The sequence below is a fragment of the Acanthisitta chloris genome, unplaced genomic scaffold (genome assembly GCF_000695815.1).
Source record: "Acanthisitta chloris isolate BGI_N310 unplaced genomic scaffold, ASM69581v1 scaffold3278, whole genome shotgun sequence".
NCBI classification, from domain to species: domain Eukaryota; kingdom Metazoa; phylum Chordata; class Aves; order Passeriformes; family Acanthisittidae; genus Acanthisitta; species Acanthisitta chloris.
Window position 1 is genome coordinate 1 of NW_008685183.1, and position 23991 is coordinate 23991.

A 23991-nucleotide genomic window follows, 5' to 3' on the forward strand; every position below is an offset into this window, starting at 1 on the left:
AGCGCAGCAGCTCGAGCCGCGGTGGAACGCGAGGTCGCCCTGACATCCGCGGTGACCGTGGCACTGCCATCGCCCGGAGCTGCCCCGATGCCATCAGCTCCTGCTCTGCCAGGCGGGTCTAAGGAACCGAAGGGACTCGGTGCACTGTGGTAGCTGAAGCCCAGAACCACTAGGATGTCCTTGCAGACGCGTTTCAAGGCCATAGCTGGCTTTGCCTTTCTGTTCAAAGCAAATCAGATGCTGTGGTTACAAATCTGTAAGCGTGGCATAATTATATGGTATTAACTTTCTTGCACAGACTCTGGAAAATCATCTTGTTGATCAATACCGAATATTTAATGAGTAAGTGAAAAAATTTTGCTCAGAAAATATGAATCGGGATGTTTACAAAACACGTTTAGAGGTTTGGGTTTTTTTTTCCTCAGTTAAACATTTTAGGTCAGAAAGTGAGGTGGGGAGAAAGCTGAAGGAATGAAGACTAAATAAGATTAGAGTAGCTTTGCTAGCAGTAGCCTTTAAAATATAAGATTAGGGTCCTGATCTCGGGAGCTCCAGTGTGTTGGTCCGTTCTTAAGGATTTCTGTGTAATTATATAGATTTATGACATATGTATGTAACTAGAATGCTATGAGTGAGCATCAGTTTTGAATCATCTTTAAACTCATGCGAAGCTATTTTTTTTGTCTTGATACGAAAATGTATTTCACTTTGGGCTGTTGCTGGTGTTGACTGTATACTTCCATTTGAATTGGAAAAAGGAATATTGACCTGAAAACCAGCAGAGGTTGGGGCTTTTGTTTTGTTTATTTGGTTTTTCTTTTTCCCCCCAATCAATTTGTGTATGATTGGCATCATCCTCTCAGTTGAAAAAAAAAAAAAGCCAGGAATCCACCTTGGTTGAAATTCTGGTGTTTGATGGTTTTGTTCTTGCTTTATCCTGCAGCCATTACTTTTGCATTCATTTCAAACTGGTTGGGTTTTTTTTTTTTTGAAAAAAAAAGTCTTTTTAGATTTAATAAGTAATTAGAACAATGACTCTTGTTAGAACCCAGTGTGAAACTCATGACTTGGCAATGAGCTGGATCCCAAATGCTGGTTTCTGTTGTCCTGCCCTGCCTTCATGGGCATCTGTAACTCATGGTAACTGGGTGGGCACAGGTGGTGGAGTGTGGTGCTCAAGAGAAGTGGCTTGTTCCCAGAAGTGAGGAGGAACCGACCACAGAGCTTTCATAAATGTCAAAGATCTCGTGTTTGATCAGTCCATGGGCAAGCATACTAGGTAGCACTTCAAAACTGCTCTACAAAGCTTACAGAAAGAAAGCTGCACAGCAAAATTTTGCAGAGCTGTGACATAGGCCCAGTAGCTCTAGTTCCCTTGCTCTGTTTCCCTTAGTGAAAGGATCTAGCTGAACCACCTTTCTAGCGAACGGGCAGTCTCTCTCCCTAGCACAAGCCTAGATGTAGAGGGAAGAAGCATTCTCGTGGAAAGGTGGGGTTTGCTTCCAAACGCCCTTCTGCAGGGCTTCCTGGCTTAACATCACCTGACTAGTGTGGAGCAGCGGAGGAAGAAACCCTTCATCCTCAAAACTACCACCTGAATGGACATTAATAGATTTATCCATGTAATTATCTACTGTGCCTGAACTTTAAATTAGAGCGACTGCGGTTTGAAAGTTGCCTCCTCTGCCAGTGTTGGGCTGCAGCTGAGACCCAGCTGACCCTTTCCAGTGTAAGTTAGTGAGTGGTTGAGTCCTGGTAATGGCTCAGTGTTTGTTCCCAATGATGGAAGCAAGCAACAAAAATCTTTTCACTGTGGATGCAGGCCACAGTATTTAAGAAATGTCTTAGATAGAAAAAGGGTAGGACCATCAGCTGTGTTACCTATAGCAGGATGGTTATTCAGTGATTGTTTTTTAGATTTTTTTTTCAGGCTTTCCTAGTTCTTAACTACCTCTCTCTTCATGTAACATTTTCCTTCGCTCAGCCCTTCCCAGGTCATGATAAAGTATTATTTCATTTTTTTTAAAAAATCAAATAAACAAAACAAACTCATTTCTGTTTGACCCAGGTAAGCTGCATGTGGTTCCCTCTGGTTTCCACCCTTCAAATACCGAGGGAGGAAAGTGCACAAGCACCACAAGGAATTTCTAAGGTTGAATATGTGATATCTTCCATTGCATCGCTGTCCTGTGGGGGTGAGGAGGGAGTCAGATGTACTGCATGGTAGGGCACTTTGCTCATCTTGCTGAACTAATTACTGTTTGATTTTTTTTTTTTTTCCCCTAAGAATTTTTTCTTAAAAAAATAAAATAGCTGTAAACTGATATGTCTGCAGCCAGAAATTCAGTATCTCATTCAGTGTGTCCTGGTGTGTCTGTGAAACTTGCCTACCATCCAGTCACGTCCAGCATGACAGACCTTTATGAACTCGTTTTAGATCTTAGCCTGAAATTCAAGCTGTCCAAAAAAAAAAAAAAAAGGTCATACCAAAGTATGTTAATATGCTTTGAAACCTTTTTATTAAGGGGTAATGAGCAGCAGACTCTCAGACAATGCCTTTATTTTCCTTTTCACCACCCCCTCACCCTCCCCCAATATGCTTTTATTTAAACTTAATTTCGGTAGCTTTTGCTGGTTTGGTTTTTGGAGCTCTTTCAAATATATGTTTCCTTTAAGCATGAAGGTTGCAGTGCCAAGATACCTCCAGCTTTCTGCTCCATAGCAAATGTTACTTGCTGCAGCACCTCTCTGAACAGCAGCCATTATTTGCTTGCTCTCTGATATTTGCTGAGCCAGCAGGACAGGAACAGCGAGGCTGCTTACCTGGAAGCTCAGCAGCTCCAGGATGAGGCTGGAGAAGTGGCTGGCAGTGTCTGCAGGGGCTCATGCACCTCAGTTAACCAGCTTTCAAACTCATAAGAGTTGCCACTTAAAAATAGGGTATAGAAAATTATAGATGTCTAGAAGGGCTTAGTTACCAATTTTAAAAGTATTCCAGGATCATGGAAAGCTGAAAGGCTGGGGACTGTGTGTCTCTTTTTCCTTTGTGGTACCCTTCAAGATACTGTTTGCCTTTCCTTAGTACAGCTGCCCTGTTCCCAGCTGATAAGGGTTGAAAAGTCACACTTTAAATGGAGAGGGTGAAGTCAAGAAGTTCTGTAACACAGTTGTTGCTTTTCAGAAAAGCAGCCTGAAAGCTGGGAGTAAACTGTAGAGGTGTCTTCACAGAGTTTGGTATTTGGTCTGCTGAACATGCCTTTTTGTTTTACGGCCACCTAATTCCCCTAGCCAGAAGCTGTCAGCTGCTCGCTGCAGGAGCAGGTAAGCAGCCTGCTGACTGCCAAAACCCCCTTGCAGCAGCCTTGACTTTGCCACTCACTGCTGTTCCCATCATCCAAATCTCAGACCTAGTGTCTGCAGTGATCTAGTAGGCTTGAGGTTGTTTCTAATTGCCAAAGTGTGTGTGGGTTGGGGTTCAGGATTGTGTGGGTTTTTTTGTTTGTTAATATCTTGTAGTGTCTCTTGTCCTGCATGTGGCACCCTTACTTAAAGTAGGGTAACACAGTACTGCAAAATAATGTTATTCTAAATTTTTTTTTTTACTGGATTTTTTCAGAGTGTAATTCCTCAGAAACAGAAAAAATCCCAACACTGTAACCTGATCTTTCTTATGGATGTTGGTTTCTGTAACCGGTATATTGGAGCTGAAACTGTGAAGTTAACTTGCTCAAGTAACGGCGCATCAGTTTGTGTCATGACTTCAGAATTGCATTGCTGCATTTAAGTTAATTTTGTTTCTCATCTGAAATAATTCAAGTGTGTTGGATGTGATTCTGAGACGCTCAAAGTGTCCACCTTATCCCGCTGCTACTGTTAGTTAAAATCAAGTACAGGTCTGGGTCACTTGTAGACCAAGTAGCAAAGAGGGCGAGAGCTCTGAACAGCAGTACCGCTTTGAAGGTGCGTGATGACTTTTGGATCTGAAGGGCAGACAGGGTTTCTTATATCCCTCCTGCTTATGATATTCACTTTAAAATGGAGTGAAGGAGTGATGAGTGCTCTCTTGCAGGCTTAAATTTAATACTTGGGCTTGTCAGCTTTGATAGCTGCCTGTGATTTCCCTCACCACCCTCCAGCAGATACTGTTCTGTTGGTAAAGTGAAAGTAGGCTGATCTCTCATTGCTCCTCTGAAGATTTTTTTATTAGCTGCTTGGGCGTATTTTTAAAAAACCTTATTGAAGTTCAAGAATGTAGAGTATTTCAAACAACTAGTAATAAAAAAAGCTAAGTATGAACAACTGAATATGCCCATTTTGTATTTGCTTACCTGAAGAGCCCTGAACAAAAGGCAGTGCTATTACATGCCAAATAATTGTGGTAATAAGCTTGTGAGAGATTGCTGTGTTGAATTCATTCCATGGATTCTTAAACCTTGAAGGATCTGTAGCATTTCCTTCCTGTTTTGTTGTGGGCTCAAGACTGGCACGGGTGAAGTCTGCTCTTCCACAGAGGCCTGAGGCCACTATATTCTCCCTTGAGTTAGCCTGTCCTGAGTGACTAAAGACTTTGCACATCCATAGTTTGGCTCTTGGACAAGAAAAATATCTGGAACACTTGTAAGCAGAAACTCTGAGACTCCAGTTAATTTTTACTCTTTTTTTTCTCCAAGATAGCATAAAGTTTTTGTTGTACTCAAAAAAGAAACACTTCATGCCATTTCCCATCCAAGACCTTTTTCTTTAACAGGATTTTTCTGTGGTATTACCTGTAGCATTTGTTGCTATATGAAAAACATTTGTCTATGTTTCAGTATTTTCTGATGTTTGTAAAGGCTATTTGACCCCTCTGCCTACCTTGTGTCTTGTTTCAGTCTCTTGGTTTTTTTTCTTTAAAAGCCTGTCCCTGTCCCTGGTTGCTAGTAATTTGTGGTAGGTTTGGGATCTCTTTGGGTTTTCTAAGGACTGTGAAAAGTTGGTGTGAAAATAACGTGGCATAGATGAGCATTTTCTGGATCCAGATTTCTGGAGTTATTTACTGTGTGTTTGTGTTGCTGGTTTGCTTTATGTACAAGTATGGTTGATGCTTGAGTACACAGGAGTTGTGGAGGAGGGAAAGCAAACTTAGGTTTGTCTTATGTTTACACTAACCATTAACTTTGAGTTGTTGGGGGGGTGTTAATTTTTTTTTTCTTTTTTTGAGACTGTGACTGTTAGAGATGTTATTTGCTTGACAGTGTTTTAGGATCCTCTGGTCTTTGAACTGAGATTTCCCGATCTCTTGCAGCAGAGCTTCCTCCTCCGTACACTGCCATTGCAAGCCCCGACGCCAGCGGTGTTCCTGTAATCAACTGCCGCGTCTGCCAGTCGCTAATCAATTTGGATGGCAAGCTACACCAACATGTTGTTAAGTGCACAGTTTGCAATGAAGCTACGGTAAAACGGATTCTGAGGGTTTCTTTCTGTGGAGGGAAGTGCGGGGAGGCCTAAGTGTGTGGTTGGTAGAATTCATTCAGCTACAAAGGCCGAGTCCCTTGCTGCCATCCCAGCTGAGTGCTGGTGTGGCTGGCGTGCAAGCTCAAGGGTTGCTGGCACAGCAGTGGTCGTAAGCAGTCAGAATAAATCTCTGTGCGGTTGGGCTGGCTGTGCAGGCTGTCTTCTTCTGAGGAGGACAGAAAGCAAAGATGTCATTTAAGTCATTACCTTCCTGTAAAGAAGGATGAAATTGGTTTTGGTGGGATGAAGAGAAATGAAGGAGTTGAAGAAACAAAGTAACTACACCAGACCACTCCCTGCATGCATGCCTTCCTCCTGCAATACTATTCAGTCCTTTTGTTACCTTGCTAACAGACCCAATACAACAATTTTGAAACGTGTAAGTTGTAGGTTCTTTTCCAGTCATCACGGACCTATTTGTTTCTCCTCTTTTCTTAACTCAAGTGTTCATTATTTGGCCTCTTCCTTCTATTTTTTCCCTCTTGGCAGTGTTAGTTTCAGGATCTGATACTGCAGTGCTCCACAGCTACTGGAAGCATTTGTATGAAAAATGACGGATTGGATTTATTATATAAAAGAACTTCAAATTATTTCCAGAAAACAGGAAGCCTTAAAACTGTAGGAAAACTTTTTTTTCACTTGAAAAAGAGAGTAGAGAACTTGCCATGGATAGTCACTTTCCTTGCCAATATATTAGGTTTCAAGCCAAACAAAGTATCTTGCAGCTTTTGATTTGCTGCATGAAAGGAACATTGAAACTCGACTCCTGAGCTGGAGAAAGATAATTTCAGTACAGTTTTAAATAAGATTACAGTTCAGTGATGTCTGCATGTTCTCTTAGTAGCTGAGAACCAGACTCTGATCCTTTCACTGTTGAGTAAAGCCACTGTACCTGGCAAGGAGACTTGTTTGTTTTGACTGCTTTGGGTTTTTTTAGTATGCCACTACTTAAGCTCACATTTAAAAAGAAAAATAATCAAAGCCATGAATTGTCATTGCCAAAATATGAATGTTTTTTTCCATTAGGCTGCAGAATCTCTTGTTTGTTCTAGTGAGAAAATTTTCACTTCTGTGTCTGAGAAGAGAGAAAAAATTTCTAATTTTGTCTTGACTGAAGTTTCTTGTGTAAGAGGAACTGAATTTCTCTGTCAGCAAGAACTTGTCACCGAAGTTGTTCTGCTTTGTTGTGGTGTTATGTGGAAAAAAGTGAATTGCTATGACTTCTGATGTGTGTTCTCTGGTGGTTGTGTTTTTGTTTAGCCAATCAAAAACCCTCCTTCAGGGAAGAAGTATGTTAGATGTCAATGTAACTGTCTCCTTATCTGTAAGGATACATCTCGGAAAATAGGCTGTCCAAGACCAAACTGGTAAGAAAAAAGTACTCTGAAGTGCCTTGAGATAGTTATCTTTAAGGCAACAGTGTTCTTTCTGTTGAATATTTAAAGCTGAAAAAGGTTCAAGCCTGGCCTCTGTATATGGACACTTATTGTGCATTACTGAATTACTACAGACACAGGTAGAGGTAGTGTCCATTTTGTTTATTATTTTTTTTCAGATTAAAGAGAAAAATCTTTGTTTTCCATTTAGTGTTGATCTCAGATGTGTGTGTCCCATTTTAGCTACTTCATAAGGAAAAAATTATGTAAAGAAGAACAGAAGAAAATCCATTTTGTGTTTCTGGGACTTAACATCCATAATTTCTTGCAAACTTAATTATTGTAAACACACAAGTTGCTCACAGGTTTGCTTAGTTCAGAGTAGGGACTTCAGCATTAAATGGGAGAGGGAGCAGTAGGTTGGCTTCAGTCTTGTTCTCCCTCTTGGTTATGCTGAGTTTTTATTCTCTTCTCAGCTCCTAACTTTGACATTTGTTGCAAAAGAAACTAATGTGATTGCCATAGTGTTTGTTCTTACTGTTGGGCTTAAGGTGTTACAGAGCTGACTGAGGTAGGAGGAGTTTGTAAGTGGTACAGCTCTAACAGGAGAAATGGAGATGGAAGTGAGGCCTGCAGACACAGAAGGAAGAGCTTCAAAACATTCCAAACATTTTCTTACTGTGTAAAAATGTTCATGAGATACTTCAGTTACAATATGTGATCATGGTTGGTAACTACACTGAATCAGAAACTCCCTGATTTTATAACAATAATCTCAAAACTGTATATCTTTGAAGGAGAGAGTTGGGAGTGTGCCCTAAATGGAAGGCTCCAGATTGAAGGGAGGCCATCCAGAAGACAATTTTTGTTGTTTATGGAGAGAGATGCAGTGCAAGTTAAATAATACTTTACTTTTCCCCTTCACTTTTTTCATGCTAAGAAGTCTCATCCTCATTCTGGTTTGAGTTGGTTAATTTGGCTATTGTCATTTTGCACCGAGAAATTGTATAATTAAACTGGTAGCACATTGAACATAAAAGGAAATACTTACAAACTTTTTTTTAAAGTAAATTGATTGCATTTAGTCAACCTGGAGTGGTTTTCTTTTTTAATTTACTCAGTTTGAATGGAATTTTTACTGTACAAATGTGGATGTGATGCTTATATTAACATGGTTGTCAGTAGTGTGGGAAGGAGAACTGAGTTGTGGAATAGTCCTCACTCTTTCTACATGTTTCACATAGGAATGTGCATTTCAATTCAGGGGCTTGCTCAGTCTCAGTATTAAGACTTCATTTTCCTGAGGAGTGTTTCTGCCACATGCTGGCAAGTCTTCAATCTCTGCAGGGTTCAGGCTTGCATGGCTGATCTTACAGTGAAAGAGAATGTTTTCAAAACTGAAAAGCTAAACACTTTGGAGAGAGACCAAAACTGGGTGCATCAGCTGTTTAACAAGCAGATTATGGTTTAAAAATGGAAAAATATTTGGTAGTGACTGAGTTAATTGCTTAAATGCATCATCCTTCTCTTTTGCTACTTTAATTACATGTGCATCTAATGTTCTTAACACAGTAGACGCATCATTACTCTTGGTCCAGTAATGCTGATCCCAGAAGAGCAGCCAGCTCAGCCTGCCTTGCCAGTTCAACCAGACGGAACTAGAGTGGTGTGTGGGCACTGTGGAAACACATTCCTTGTAAGTAAAGCACCAGATTCTCCTTCTCACCTCACTGTGCTATCCCTCAAGCTATTTGTTGTAAGCAGTTTTAAGAGTGTATTGACTCACTCTCTGCCATCATTAGAATCATAGAATTTAAGGGTTGGAATGGCCCTTACAGATCATCTAGTCCCAACACACCCTGCCCATGGGCAGGGACACCTCCTCACTAGATCAGGTTGCATAATGCCTCATCCAGCCTTGTTTTGAACACTGCCAGGATCGAGGCAGCCACTATGTCCCTGGGCAACCTGTACCAGTGTCTCACCACCCTCACAGTAAAAAACTTTTTCCCTAATATCTAACCTAAACTTCCCCTCCTTCAGTTTGAATCCATTACCCCTTGTCCTATCACTGCAGTTCCTAACAGAGTCTCTCTCTAGCTCCCTTGTAGGCCCCTTCAGATACTGAAAAGTTGCTAAATCATTGCGGAACTAAAGTTTCTTCTGTGCTTACATTGCTATGGATGTGTGTTCTGTATTTGTTTATCTTTACGTGCATTTCAGGTAAACCTTCAGTAGTCTTTCTGTGCATAGATGGATAAAGCCTTGTTGCTTGATGATGTGAGAGGGAATAGTGCTGGAAAAGGAAGTTATGCTTCCAGGTTCTGTTCAGGCTTGCAGTGGTGGCTGTGTTCTGAGGTGGCCAAGAGAGTAGTTCTGCCATGCTGTATGGGCCCTGGAAGGCTGTCTGTTATGGCACTTGCCACTGACATATCTGTCATTTGTTACTGAACTGGAGGGTTTGGTTTATTTGTGAGACTGACAGTTGATTCTATTTTTGAAGTGGAAGGATGCAAGAATATTTTTCTGCTGTTGAACTGTTTGAAGCCTTCTAAATGAATAAGGGTCTGCCATACTTGAATTTTGATTGCAGCACACAAAGTTAGCTTTAGCTTCATCGTCCAGCAGTGCTTGAATCTCTGTCAGGTTTGTGAGTTATGGGAAATGGCTAAGATAAGTGGTACAGCTTGTAGGAAGCACGTAGTCATGAGTGGTGTTACATTCCTGAAAAGAGGATTATAAGGTAGATAAAGACCAGAGAATACTCAGTGCATTTTGTAAAAGAAAAAAAGGAAGCTTAGGGGATGGCACCCTGTTGGCTTGTACCAGCAGGAAGAGAAGGGTTTGCTTGTGATGGGCTCTATAGTGGAACAGACTTGTGTCTTCAAAGCTTTACTCTGGGTTTATGATCAGTGAGGTGCTTAACCCCAGCCAGCAACTGAGTACCAGGCAGCTGGTTACTCACTGCAAACACCACCACCACTACCACCCTCCCCACCACCAACCCACAGTGGGCAAGGGAGCTGGAAAAAAGGTAAAACTTGTGCATTGAGGTAGAACCAATTCAATAATTGAAACAAACAAAAAAGAAAACTACTAATGATGATGAGAGCAGTAATAATAGTAATGAGAGAGAAAGAAATAAAGCCCATGAGAAAAAAATGATGCTCAATACCTGCTTACCAATCCCAAGTCAGTCTCTAAGCAGTGACCAGCATCTCCCAGCCAACAGTCCCAGTTTATGTTCTAAGCATGATGTTCTATGGTATGGAATATCCCTTTGGCCAGTTCATCTCAGCTGTCCTGACTGTGGTCCCCCGCAGCTTCTTGTGCTCCTGTTTGCTAGCAGAGCATGGGAAACTGAAAAGTCCTTGACTTAGGGTAAATACTACTTGGCAATAACTAAAGCATCAACATGTTATCAACATTATTACTGAATCCAAAACAGAGCACTGTACCAGTTACCAAGAAGAAAATTAATAATCCCAGGACAGGCGTGCTATAATGGTTTAACTACCATTGTAGGTGATGAATGCAGGGGGCAGGAGATGGTCCTTACACTTGTTTTATTTCTTCTTAAGGGAAACTAGGAATTTGATTATAAATTTACAAGTAATGTTCTAACTGAAAAGCCATTACAGAGATGCTCAAGAAATAGTCTATCTACTAATTCTGCTTGTATATTAAAAAATACGTATTTCTATAATAACCTTTCCTGAAGAAGAGGAATCTGTAACTGAAGACAGCTGAAGTAGCTTTTCTGTTTGCCTGGATTCTTGACCTATCTCTGTGGACTTCCATAAGCATGGGAGTTTTACTTATTTATCCCCCATTTGCTTTATATAAGTACAGCCCAAATTAACTTTGTAGTTTATACTATGAACGACTTCAGGTGAACATAAAGGAAAAAACCCAAAGCCATAAAGGCGGGTTGTGCCCATAACTCTTAGGTTATGCCTTCAAAGGCTAAGTTTTCTAATTTGGCACTTGTGCATGTGATATTTTATCTGATGGTTGCTTTAGGGAGCTGCAACATTTTGAACTTGATAGTCTTATCTGCCAGTAAGACCAGTTTGTCACTTCATGGTACGTTGAAAAGAAATTCTCTGAATCATTAGAAATTGGAAGCTTGGTATTCTTTTATGCTGAGTTATCAAGAAACAAACCCTTTTTTTATCACTTTACACAGCTTTCTCACAACTCTTTTGCTTTTACCTTTTTCTGTAATTAAGTCTGAGATTCTGCAAACAAAATTTTTAGTTAAAAGAAATCAGGAAATTGCTTTGATTTGAGAGTGAGCAGAGAAGCAAAAAGTAGAACTATTTTAGCCAGTCTGGAAACTCAGCCTCTGCGCAGGTATTTCTGCCTTTTGATATTTCCATATTGTAAAGAAAATACGTAATGCATTTCTCAGCAACTCAGTAGGTTATCCCTTTTACATTACTTGGCACTTGAAAAGTAAATAAAATAGACAAGCAAAGCTAGAATCCCTGGGGTGGAGAAGTCAGATTATGTGCATGTTCTGTATTCTTCCAAGATTTTTTTTTCCTTTTCCCATATGAAAGCATAAGTATGGGCTGTGTTTTCCCTGTCTCTACACATGGGGGGAGTGTCTTGTACAAATCATGAAAAGTATGCTTCATGCTATGGAGGGCCTTAAAGTTTCTCTGTCCTAGCTGGGAGAATGGCTTAATACTGAAGTGATACTGTAGCTGAACTGTCAATAGTTATTCATGTTTTGTTAATCAGATTTTTTTTTTTGCCTTGGTAACCTGATAGAATTCTTTTCTGTGTTAAGGTTTCCACTGTTTCTGGCAGATTTGCAGTTGAGACAAGTGGAAAAGGGTAGAATGGAAAAGGAGGGCAGGATGAGGGTTTAACTGTGTTGCTAAATTGGATTTGATCTGGTCTGGGCTTTTGTGAGAGCTTCTGGATTTGGGCTGTGACAGTTACTGTTTCTGCCAGCAGTAAGTAATTTCCTGCAACCGCCTCTGAGGGTCCTCTGCTTGTGATAGTCTGTGGCTGTCAGAGGCTGAGATGTCTTTGGAAGTGATAGTGTGAAAGAGAGGGCTGTCCCTGTGTTGTCCCCCTCTCTGCCATCCTCCTGCTGCTGTCCTGCTTTCAGAGTCCTCAAGGACAAGAAGCCAGGAGCAAGCTATGGAAGCCACAGGATGTAGGCTAAGCACTGTGCTTTCAGTTGTGCTTTGTCAATTTTATTTTATTTTTAAATTAACTAAATTCAAAAATTATTTCTTTTGAAATAATTGAATGGAAAACCCTTTAAATTTTCCAAAAATGTAGACCTGTTTTAACCGGCTTTCCCAAAGGACCTGAGGGGAGTGGAGGGGAAAGTTCTTCTGCAGAAGCAGCTGTATGTAGTACTGTGCATGTATTTATGTGCATTTTTTTTTTTCCCCTTCTGTCTTGTATGGAACGCACTGAGGACTATTTTTGTCTCAGAAAGAAAAAAGTTTAACGTTTTCTTCTAGTAATTCCTTTGATGGATATCTGGTTTTGTCCACAGTTGTAACGTTGAAGAGCTCTGGAATCCTCATCGCCTCATCTGTGTCTCAGTATCTCTAACCAGGGATTTGGGCTGTCATTTATTGTATAGTTTCAATTAGAAAAATACAGTTTGTATTCTCAGCAGAGAGCTAAATTTCATGTAACTGTAACTGGAAGTTTTCTTAACACGAATCAATATTAGGTACTTTAAAGTGCTCTGGAGTATGTGCAAAAAATAGCAGCTTAAGCATGATTTAAATTACTTGTTAAACCTGCCAAAACTCCATGAATTAGAATGTACATGAACATAACCTTTCTCCACTGTGCTCGTGTGATCTGAATGCTTGTAGTTTGAATGTCTTGTCACATTTTTGCGCTTTTTTTCTGTAAATATTTTTGGTATGTGCAGAAGGCATCATAACAATTGATGCATCTAATCCTTCCAGGTAACTCTTAAAGAAAACAGATTGTCTCTGCTGGTTTTTTCCATCAATATTTGAAACCCAATTGCATTTGAGTTTGTAACCATTAATAATTAGAAATCTTAAGTAAAATCCTAGAAAGATCATTAATGAGTAATTTTGAAAATGGACATGCCTACCCTGTGATAAAACTAGTGTACAGAAGTGAAGCCGAATTACAAATAGGTAAAGGGTTAAGTCCTGGACTTGGACTCTCTTCTGTTTCTGGAATTGTAGTTTTAAAAGCTGAAATAACTGCTCCAACAAGGCCTGTCTCCATCCCCAATACTGATGATTGCATCTTATCCCACTTTCACTGTGTGCAACTAGGGGAAATCAAGTAAGTTTTTGATAGGGATGCAGGCAAATACCTAACCCACTTCTCTGCCAGGAGTGTGGAAGTAGAATTAATGCTCCTAAAATGCTTTGCTCGGGTGGGGAGTGTTACAGAAGTTTTATTATGGGATAAAATAGAACTATGCTAAATCAGTTTGGCCAAGTCTTGTAAACTAATAATACCAGTTACATAGTTGTTCTTGAAATGTGTAATTGGATCCCTGAGAACCAGAAAAAAAGAAAATGGATTTCTTTTTAGTGGGGAATATCCCCAAATAAATAAATCCGAGAAGTAGATAAAACTGAGGGAGACCTTCAAGAGACAGGAAAGTGCACTCTAAATACTACAGGATGAAACCTTGCTCACCACAAAATCTGCTGATACTGCAAGGCATGAGGAGACACATCTTTCTTTGCACATAAAATCATAAATTTCTTCTGCGTTTAAATGGTGCTGTCCTGTAGGCTGGTCCAGTTTTCCATATGAGGATGGGCTCTGACTTTGATTTGTGGTTGTGGCAGTTATAATCTCACTTCGGTAGGCCAAGTTCAGATTTCTCATGGAGATAAGGCAGATCCTGATGGAGGCATTGGTGATCTGTGTTGTGGCTTCTTCCCTGCTAGTGACTGGCAGTGTGACTTTTGCATAAATCAAGAAGGGAGAGGAGAACTGTATTTCACCAGGAAAACTGCTAACTAACCTCCAGTTGAGAAAGGCAACAGAAGAGAGCTGCAATTATAACTGCTTACAGGGTGAAGAGCATAATGTTACCCATTGATCAAGGCAGACATGTTTAAAATGCTTGTTTAATACTGCTGCAGTTATGGAATGAAATTCAACAGATCCTGCTGTTTTTAAATGAGTATATGACTCTCTATCCTCTGGTTGAGGTAGTTCTAGGCATTACCTTCACTAGGGTTGCTTCCCACATAGGTTTTAGTCTGTGCATGGAAGGTTATGTCCATACCATGTATGGTCTTAGTATATTACCTTTTTAAAAGTCATGTAAGTAGCCAGTAGTGTTCTCTGTTTTATTGGTAAAAAACTTAAGACATCTACTTTCTAAAATACTCTTTAGCCAATCTTTCTATGCACCCCTAACTTCGTTTTCACAAGTGATTCAAGGGTTGAGGAAAGATGGGAAAATGCTTCTCTCTGTAATTGTGCCAAGGAAAACACACTTACTTTGATTCAGGGTATATTCACAGTCATCAAGTAAGAGAAGAAAATGTATTATTATTATCGTGTTACCCATACTATGCCTGTGAATGAAACCACATTACGTCAAGTGAATTTTGTAATGCTAAGACAAGTCATGGGAAATGTTCACATGACAATCCCAATCCTATGTTGCCACTGACAAAAGGGCATCCCATTTATGGAAGAAAGCAAGAAACAAGTCAAAGAAAGCCTGAGAAGCAAAATATTTTCATAGTGACATTTAGCATGAAATACAACAAGCATTTTCTCAGGTCAATTTCTCAACCTTTTTTTTTTCTTTTTACAGTGGATGGAACTGAGGTTTAACACACTAGCAAAGTGCCCACACTGCAAAAAAATGTAAGTTCTCTGAAAGCAAGGTCATGTAAATTACTGTTAAATAAGTTGCCAGTGTTTCTTCTGTAAAAGTCCTTGGAGTACAATGTGCCTGTGCTGATTATTTTGCCATGTTCATATGAACTTCAAGGCTAAAGTGCATGTTGTGTGCATGCGAATTCTCCACTCTTTATGCACAAATCAGTAACTTCGACAAATCCAACCTGCATTTATGAAAATGCTCTGACTGAATTGCTAGAGGCAAAAATAAGCTGCTAACAATAGACAGGAATGGGTTGCTAAAATTAACAACTTATTTCCTTGAAATTTTACCTCTTCATGCAGTAGATGCATGAATCAGATGTCATCTTTAAATGTAGAACTTAAATCACACTACTGTAAAAGGAGGAAAGGAAATAATCTTGTCTTGATTTGAAAGAGGTTTTACCGATCTTACAAACTGAACAACTAACTTGTGTTAAGCATCTTAATGCATTAGCTTGGAATAATTTGTCTACTCATTTGTTACTACAATATGAACAAGAAAAGTTGGAGTACAAGAGCTGTAACAGTTTTTTGTTTTGTTTAGGATTTTCTGTTTGCTGGGAGCTCTCTTTTTGAGTATTTGTTTAGCCTTTCTTATCTGAGATCAGGAATACTTAGTTTGAATTGCTGTTGGGAAGTGCACTACTAACATACTTTAAATTCGTATGGAATCTCAACCATAGGGTGTGAAAGAATTTTTATTACTTCAGAGACTTTCGTGTCCTGCTGATTTATTTAAATATTTGTCTTCCTTTGATAAGCAAGTGTGACTTCCAGTTAAAGGAGTAAATATGTTTTCCATTGGGAATGGGGAAACCACAGCTGTGTTACATGTTGTAGGAAAACTAGCGGGTCTCTTAGGAAGCAGAAGGCTTAGGATGAATGTACTGTAGGTGTGGGCATCCCCTGGCCCTCAACAGTGATTGAAATCTTTTTATTGGAGTATTTGATAGAGAAGTCAGTCTAGTGGTATGTTTAAGTTCAGATCGTGTGTGGAGTAGTGGATGTGTCCTAGTTTGCTTAAGTCAAATAAACTCAGTCTTGATAAGATGGTGTTTTGCTATTTGGTTTGTTTTTAAACTAATTGCAATTATGTGTTATATGTTATCACGTCACTCTTGATAACTGACCTCAGCGTTTTTCTTGACTCTCCTTAGGTACAAAATTATTTGCAGTTTAACCTTAAAAGAAAAACAAACACAACAGCAAAACCCAACCAAACAAAAACAATCAATGCCAGCAATAACAGCAGCAAAATAAACCACACTCCAAAAGTTGCACTGTGTGATCTGTTGGTTGTCTTCTACTGGTTGATGTTGCTTTTATTTTAAACTGCAGCTGGAGCCTAAGGTTTTCCTAGTGTTTTGTCTGTGAAGTGCAAAGCATGCTGTCTGGGCGTAAGAAACGGGAGCCTCTCTGCAGTGCAATTTGTGATAATTACAGCTTGCCTGGCAACTGCCTTGCAGAATGCAAAACAAATTTTAACAAATGGGCATGTCTGTCCTTGGGCTGAGGATGCAAACAGTGGAATACTGTAATTTAGCTTTGAATGAGTTGCTTGATGTTTTTCTGCTTTTGAGATGCGATGGTCAGGAGTTCTGCACTTCCAGCAGCATAAGCATTTCTAATGCATGGATTTAGGGCACAGCATAGGTGAGACAGAGCTTTGAGTCATGATGATGGAATAAATAACTGCGATGACCTGCTTTCTATCAGGACTTTGTCAGAGGTCATCGGAGCCAAGTAGTCAGAAGGGAATGTGGGGTTCTTTATTTCAGCTTATTAATGCAAAACTTCTTCATTAGTAGCTGAGTAGTCAGGTGCAAAACCAGTAATTCCTTCTGTTGACTCAATTGATGATTGTCACTGAAAAAAGAATAGTGTAGACTGAGGCAAAAGGCACCTTGAATCACTGCAACAGTAAGTTTTTCAAGGTGATGTTAAGATTCTCAAATAATTTTCATTATTTTGTTTCAAATGTTTTAAAAAGTGCAGTGTCTGTCTGCAGCTTCTTTGTGACCTCCTGTTTGGTTGATGGAGACTAGATTTCAGTGTCGTGTAAAACTACAGGGGAGATTGGGAGTTATTACACAAAAAGATCAATAACAAAGCAGTGTTCAGGAAAAATAAAGTGATCGTGCCTCAGAGTAGAGTATGTAAACAAAGGAGCCTTTCATATCTGGATGTCGAGGGAAACAGGATCTTGGGTTTCTTGGGTTTTTTTAATCCCATCTACATGTTACCATTGTAGTTACAAATTCATTGGTTTGTGACATACTCCTTTTGTTTTGCAAAATAACTTAGGAAATATAGGGAAATAATGGTGATGCAGAAAACAAAATCACTTACTTGGTAAATGGCCAAATCTCTTTGGAAGTGGACTGCAAACCTGTCATGCCAGGATAGGTAAGGTGTGTGCAGGAGCCCTACAGATGTGTTGTGGTTCTGGCTGGCATAGGCCCTCAGTTGCATGTTATCCTCTGTATTGGGACCAAAAATGTAGCTACTGAGGAAATTGTCACAATATAGTTTCATTTTATAGTGTAGAGGATGATACCTGGGAATGGGGGAAAACCTGTTTCTTTTTACTGGTCTAGTGTTCTTTTATATTTTAAAATACCAGATGTTTATCAGCCTGTTTCCCGAAAGAGTGGGAGATTTAAGGGAGGCTTCTGGTATTTTTCTCGTTTAATCATGGAGAAGAAGCAGGAACTGTTTTGTTGTCTGCTGTTCTCCTTCCCAAGCTGTATATTAAATTATCTAGAAACTTTCAAATGATGAAGTCAGTCACTAGAAGAAGAATTGAATGGTACAGGTTATTATTTCAGAATGCCAGATCTTTTCTTTTTATCCTTTAGAACCTACCTATGTTACTTTTTAAGGTCTGACAAAACTACGAACCCTAGTGAATTTATAACACACTTGCCCCATAAAGTCTTCAGGACTTTTAGGAAAGAGGTTGCTGGAACCCCATCACTCACGTGAAGGCCAGTTTCAGCAGTGCTATTCACCTTCACAATATTGGCATTTTGATTTTCCTCTTAAATACCCTCTTAAAAGTACGTCTGAAATACTGGCCAAAATTCCTATTATTTGGAGCACAAGAGACCCAGCATTCTTTTCCTGTGCTACTCTTTTTAAGCCTTTCTCCCTTGTGGCATTTTTCCCCTCTTTAATTAACTACCTGATGCTAAATTGGCTTCGGTATCTTTTATATCTGCTGCCAATGCCAAAAGGTTTAGCAGGTGCCTTTGCTTCCTCAGCAGCAGCTCAGAAAGAAAGAACTGCTGCCTTCTGGGTAGCTCTGTGGTGAGTTCACCCTCATTAGCCCCACAATGGAATTGGCTGCTTCTGCAACTTGAAAATGTTCTTGTGATCCTGGGTTTAATGTTTCTGAATGTGCCTGTCAGAGTTGTTGCAGTTGGTAGGTTTTGGGGTAGAGTTTCAGCTTGCTTTATTCAAAGTTAATTTGGGTTTTTTACATGGACCTTGGGGTGTGTAGAGGGAAACCTCACTATTTAGAGTGAGCTAGTGGCTAATGCCACTGTCAGGAGGTGAGAAATGATTTATTGGGATTGCTAAATATTCCCAGGTCTGTTATGTGACTGTAGAAACTTACTGTATTTATTTTATCTTTGCTTTCAGTGGGAAGAGAAAGGCAGTTACATTGAGACATTCTCTACATTTCCTTTTTGCAGTATTTGTATTTATGGTTTCTCCCTCAGCCTTTTTAATTTGATAGGAGGGAGACAGAGCTTGAGAGGAATATGGATGGAAAATATACAGAACACTTGCAATGTTATTACAAAAACAAGATAAGTCAGCTCTGAAAGTGTAGGTCTCAGGTCTCTTTCCCAGGATGAACTTTTTGTGAAATAAACAGTTCAGTAAATATCATGTGTGTTTTATGTGTATTAAACATGACATTTCTACCAGCTTGTCTTACAGTATCCAGCTCTGTAATAGTATTAACTTTCTGAGTACATAACCAGGAAATCCTGCAGAGGAGGGAACCTAAGGTCAGTTTGGCAAGCTCAGTGCTCATCAGTTCAGCTTTTGGAGAAGTCTCCTCCCTTTCCCCTTTTATAAAACTGCTGTTAGGTTTGATTGTTTTTTCCTTATATAACTTGGAATTGGACAACATATCCCTCTCCTAGGATGGCTGTAGGGTGGTTTTGAGGGAGAGGGTGGTGTAAGATACCATTATTTCCCCAACTGGGAATCCTCCCACCCTAATCACACCCCACACACACCCCCAGTCCTATCCCGCATGTGTATTGTAAGATTTTTGGCAAGAAGTGTTTTCCTTGTGGAAATTAATAAGCAGAAACATCTTGGGACTTTTGCTTCTCTTCTGAAAATATCTTATGAGGGGTCACTGTATTCAACCCTTGCCTTGCAAGATTGAAGCTCAGTGTGGTGGTATGGATTTGCTGTTTCTGGGGTTTTTTTCCTTGGAGCATTTTAGAAATTCCTTGTAAAGAAATAATGTTGGGAGTAAAGCTGCTTAAACCAATCTGTTTGAAGGCTTTCTAAGATGAATGCTTAAAAAATTTTAGTCACATGCTAAGCATATGAGGCCTTACTGTGTGGTTAATTAACTGGAACCTGAAATTTGGTCAGTCATATGAGACATACTCCTTCAGTAGTTCAGCAGTCTTTTCCTCTGTTACGCATTTATCTTGAATATGTTGAACCATCATGAGATGAAAATTACTTTCTCTTGTAACCTTGAGCACAGAATACAAACATTCCAGTGTTTCCGAAGGTGTGTTGAGCTCCCAGAATGGAGTACTTAACTAATGACAGCAAACTTCAGGATGCTTCAAAACCACCTCTAAGATAGATAGTACCTGTTGTATGAAAGCAACTCTGCATTACTAGTCCTTTTACCTGTGTTTCAATGGCATTAAACCATGTTCCTGTTTTCCTCATTAGTAAGCTGTATGTGATTGCAGATGTGTGGCTCAAGATGTATTTGCTAAACAGTGCTGAGCTGCTGGAATAATTTTTCTGACCTGTAGTAAAATAATGCTTTGTTTGCATTTTCTATTCTGTCTGACCGAAGAACTGTAAAAGCTTGATGCAGCAGGTAGAGAGAGAGCTCTCTGTCCTGGAGTTCATAGTCTAGACGATGAGTGACAGAACTTCCAGGGGATTTATTTACCTTGGTTGTTAGAAATGATTTGTGCAGCTCATGTAACTTGTTGTAGGACTCTAAAAGAAACTGGAAAGTAAGAAGAACTTGTCATGTTTCTGAAGTTACTAAAACTGACTTGTAGTCTAAAGAATTTCAGGCTTTGGAGATGTTGAACATAGAAAAAAATTATGTGTCTGTGACTAAAATGATTTGTGTTTATCTTCAAGAAATGGGGCAGAGTTCAGCCACTGAGCAGTACTGAGTGAACTATTCCAGGAAATGGATAGTGAAGGTTGTTACTAATGATATTTGGGGTGGTAGAAGTGATTTCCAGTTACTTAGATGGAGTCAGCCATATGCTGATGTATTAAAAGTCTGAAGGATGTCTTGCACCTAAATAGAAGCTGGAAAGCAAACTTGAGCTATTCAAAGGCTATTCAAGATTCTTACCTGGGTGTGCTGAGGGCACGGGAGGTGGACACACTTGAAGTGTAGGTGTGGCACCATTCTCTTTCTTGTAAGCACCTAGATTTTTAGGTACTTGATAATCACCAATAGTTCCATTTCCAAACATATGCCTACTTGGACTTGTACTTGTTAGTGTAGTTGTACACTTTGTCTACAAGTTCATAAACATAAGATGGTGTATGTGTATGGCCATCCTCTTTCCTTCCTCCTGTTTAGACTTAATGGTTACTATTTATATAGGGGTTGTTTTTGTGGTGGTTACGTTGTTGGTTGGACATTTTTGTTTGTTTTTTTAAAATTTAAAATACCATTTATTTTTCTAACAGTTCTTCTGTTGGAAGTGCGCTGCCCCGGAGGCGCTGCTGTGCATACATTACAATTGGAATGATATGCATCTTCATTGGCGTTGGATTGACTGTAAGTGATGTCTCATGATGTACTTGTAACTGTGTGGGGATGTATTCAGAGGAGCTCTCTTAGTTGACCAGCTCTTCTTTCTCCAGCATTTGAGTTAAGCCTCCTAAGTTTGTGTGAGTTTTGTCATCTCTGTTAAACCCATGAACTTAATCCTCTGAGTTAGTGAGAAAACGGAAATGTTTCTAGAAAAAAAAGTGTTCTGGTACCTTGAGAGCCTCTTCTTTCTTACATTAAATTTGACTCTTCATCTCTCTAAAAGCTTCAGTTTTATGAAAAATGGTTTTACTTCACTGTAAAAATACTGGAACATCTTGCTAGAGCTCTCAAAACTTCCAGGTTTCCAGAAATACATGTTGCTGTATAGCTAGGAATGTAAGTTCCACTGGAGTAGGGGTGAATGGTTTTCCAAAAAGCTAGAAACATGTATGTGCCTGTCTAATTTGTACAAGCTATAAGGATCAAAACTAGATAATAAGCTGTTTACAAATTAAAAGGCTGATATTGTTGTTACTCTGTTACTAAACCTATCTGTTTACCAGTATCTAGTACTGGTTACTGGAGCCAATTTTGTACCTGGCAGTCCCAGAAAAGGACATGGGAGGAAATACCTGCAGTGAATTCATATGTGTGATTCTCATTATGCTTCTAACTTGATTTTTAACTGAAGTAATTATTTTGTGTGATCTTAAGTGAATTATGAATGATTCCAGTTTTCCTAGTAGAAACAAAGCCAGCCAGAAATAAAAACAGTGAGAAATGGATGGATTTATGTATTTATTTATTTATTTAATAACAACCTTACTGAGTTTGAAAATGTTTTGAAAACATTTCTCCATGAGGTGCATCCAGAGGCCTGTGTAACCTTCATCCTTGGAGTTTTTTGGGACCTAGCTGGGTTAAAACCTTGAACAACTTAGTCTGACCTTAGAGTTGACCCTGCTGTGATTGGGTCTTTGGCACTTAGAGGCCTTCTGATGTCCCTTTCAAGCTCAATTATCCCATGGTTGTGTAAAATGAAGCCAATAAATACCTGCCTTACCCTTACCAGAGCTGAAAATGTGCCGACATGCTTCTCCTTAATATAACTTGCTCTTCCCTGAAGAGCAGATAGTGCTGTATGTTTGACACTTCTGTTTTCTCTTTTTAGGTTGGTACGCAAGATTTTGCCAGGCAATTTCACGCGACATATGTTTCTTGGGCTGTTGCTTATCTCCTAGGTTTAATCTGCCTCATTCGAGCCTGCTACTGGGGAGCCATTAAAGTCAGTTATCCAGAACACAGTTTTGCATAGAGAAATTGTTAGGTTATAGCAGATGAACATCTAGTAATTCTGGATATTACATCTTGGACACTTTTAAAACCTTTCCTGTAAGGATTCCATTCTGTTCCAAGTAGTTTAAAGACTGGGGGTCTCTAAGAACAAATGTTCATTGCACTACATAATATGCAAATAGTTTGTTTTGCTGCTAGATTCCCTAGCTCAGAATACTAAAGCTGTGTTTACATGTTCATAACTCTGTCTTTATAGGTGTTGAATTTTATTTCAACAGACAGTATTAAGTTTTACATTTCCTTTATGTTAAAATCCGTCTGCCATTTTTCTAGATGATCAGTAAGAATTCAAAAGCAAGAGTGTTTATAAGTGTTTCTACAGTAGCTTCACATTTGTACTTAACATTTTAACTAAAATTATATTCAAGTGGCTTGCTTTAAACCTAAGCAATAAGCATTTTGCTTGAACTGCTGACTGTATCTTTTGCCTAAGATCATAGTGACCTTATTCAGGAACTGAAATGAGTGTACTTTAAAAGACTGACACTGTTGCTAGAGAGACATTTGTAAACACTGTATGCTTGGGAGATTTTTCAGGTAGGAAGATGCTATTTCGGTAGTCCAATAAATTTCCATTTATCCAGGATTGGATTTCAGTTAGGATAAATGCTTTCTTCTCAAGGATCCTGGGACTTAGGTTTTGGGTTTGTTTTTTTTTTTTTTCTTAACTGGCAAATCCTAAAAGCCATGCTCGGACTATGGAACTTAACTCTGGTTACTCATACAAGTTCCTTTACAGGGTCTAAGGGAAGCATTTCATAAGACTTGGTTTGTAATACTTCAGTGTCATGTAGATGACAATAAGATGGTGATGGGTTGCCTCTTACTTTCCTCTGATCATGTCAGATTTTCCCTGTTTGGGAGAGTTATGCACTGGTCACTGCAAAGGGAGACACTGTAAATTCTCATTAACTGCTGTAATAAGAAAACAAACTATTACTTGGACCATTCCATCAAAGTACATCTAGTTAATTTAGCACTGACTTGCCAAGAGAATACGGAAACAGAAAGTTTTTTTTCTAATGATGTATTCACAAAGGATTGAGGGACCAGTTCTTGCACTGCCCATCTTTATAGTTTTAAACAAGTTTTTGCTAAATTCAAAAGGAATGTCCTGAGTGATTTAGATGACTGTAGTAATTTAGATGATGGGGTCAGATGGGTAAATTAATGTGGATGTTTCAGGGATACATGTAATTTAAATTATCTATGTTCCTGCTAGGACAAAATGATATTCGGATAAGGATTTTGGAGCACAATAAATGTAAATGATCGAACTGTAAATGATCTGTCTTTGTATGATGCTAAATGTATAAAAGCAGTAGCTCAGGATTACAATGTACCTTTTACAAATAAACTAATAAAGAAATAAAGATTATTATTCAAACTTAATATGCTTTGTTATTCATATATAAATAAAAATGCACAAGTAGAAGGATTGCCTAGTATGACACAGGAACCACAAAGATATTGTGCAGCAAAGATGAGCTCTGCATTTTTGCCAAATGGCAGCCTCAGGAATATAAGAAAGTAATAAATTACTGTTTTCTTGATGGTTTTGGAAGAATGAGGATGTGACTAAGGGATGAGACCACTGTTGGGATTATATTTTCTTTAGTCTATGTCTTATTGATGGAGTGTGGTAATGTACTCTCTTTTCCTAATACTTTTTTACATCCCTTCACTGTAGGGACTTGCTGTACTTGCATCTTAAACCTGTGAATATTCTCTCCTGTTCTTTTGTGTTTCAAAATACTGCCTGCACTCCATATTCTGAAACAAAATAGGCTGGGGCTGCACTGAAAATCATCCACTGCTTTAGTAACTTCAGTGAGGGTGGCAGTGGAGTGTGTGGGGGAGCCTTAACCAATAACCTTGGTA

The 23991-nt window shown here is 39.2% G+C and overlaps 1 protein-coding gene across 1 annotated transcript; it reads left to right on the top strand.

Moving 5' to 3' along the window:
* Positions 1-1031: 1031 nt before the first annotated feature.
* Positions 1032-23498, top strand: TMEM55A (transmembrane protein 55A). Its single transcript, XM_009079628.1, has 8 exons — positions 1032-1148; positions 3289-3321; positions 5266-5433; positions 6754-6860; positions 8442-8565; positions 14680-14732; positions 20688-20778; positions 21926-23498. Exons 1-8 carry the CDS (start codon positions 1032-1034, stop codon positions 22067-22069), a joined length of 837 nt encoding a protein of 278 aa, XP_009077876.1. The 3' UTR covers positions 22070-23498.
* Positions 23499-23991: the final 493 nt, after the last annotated feature.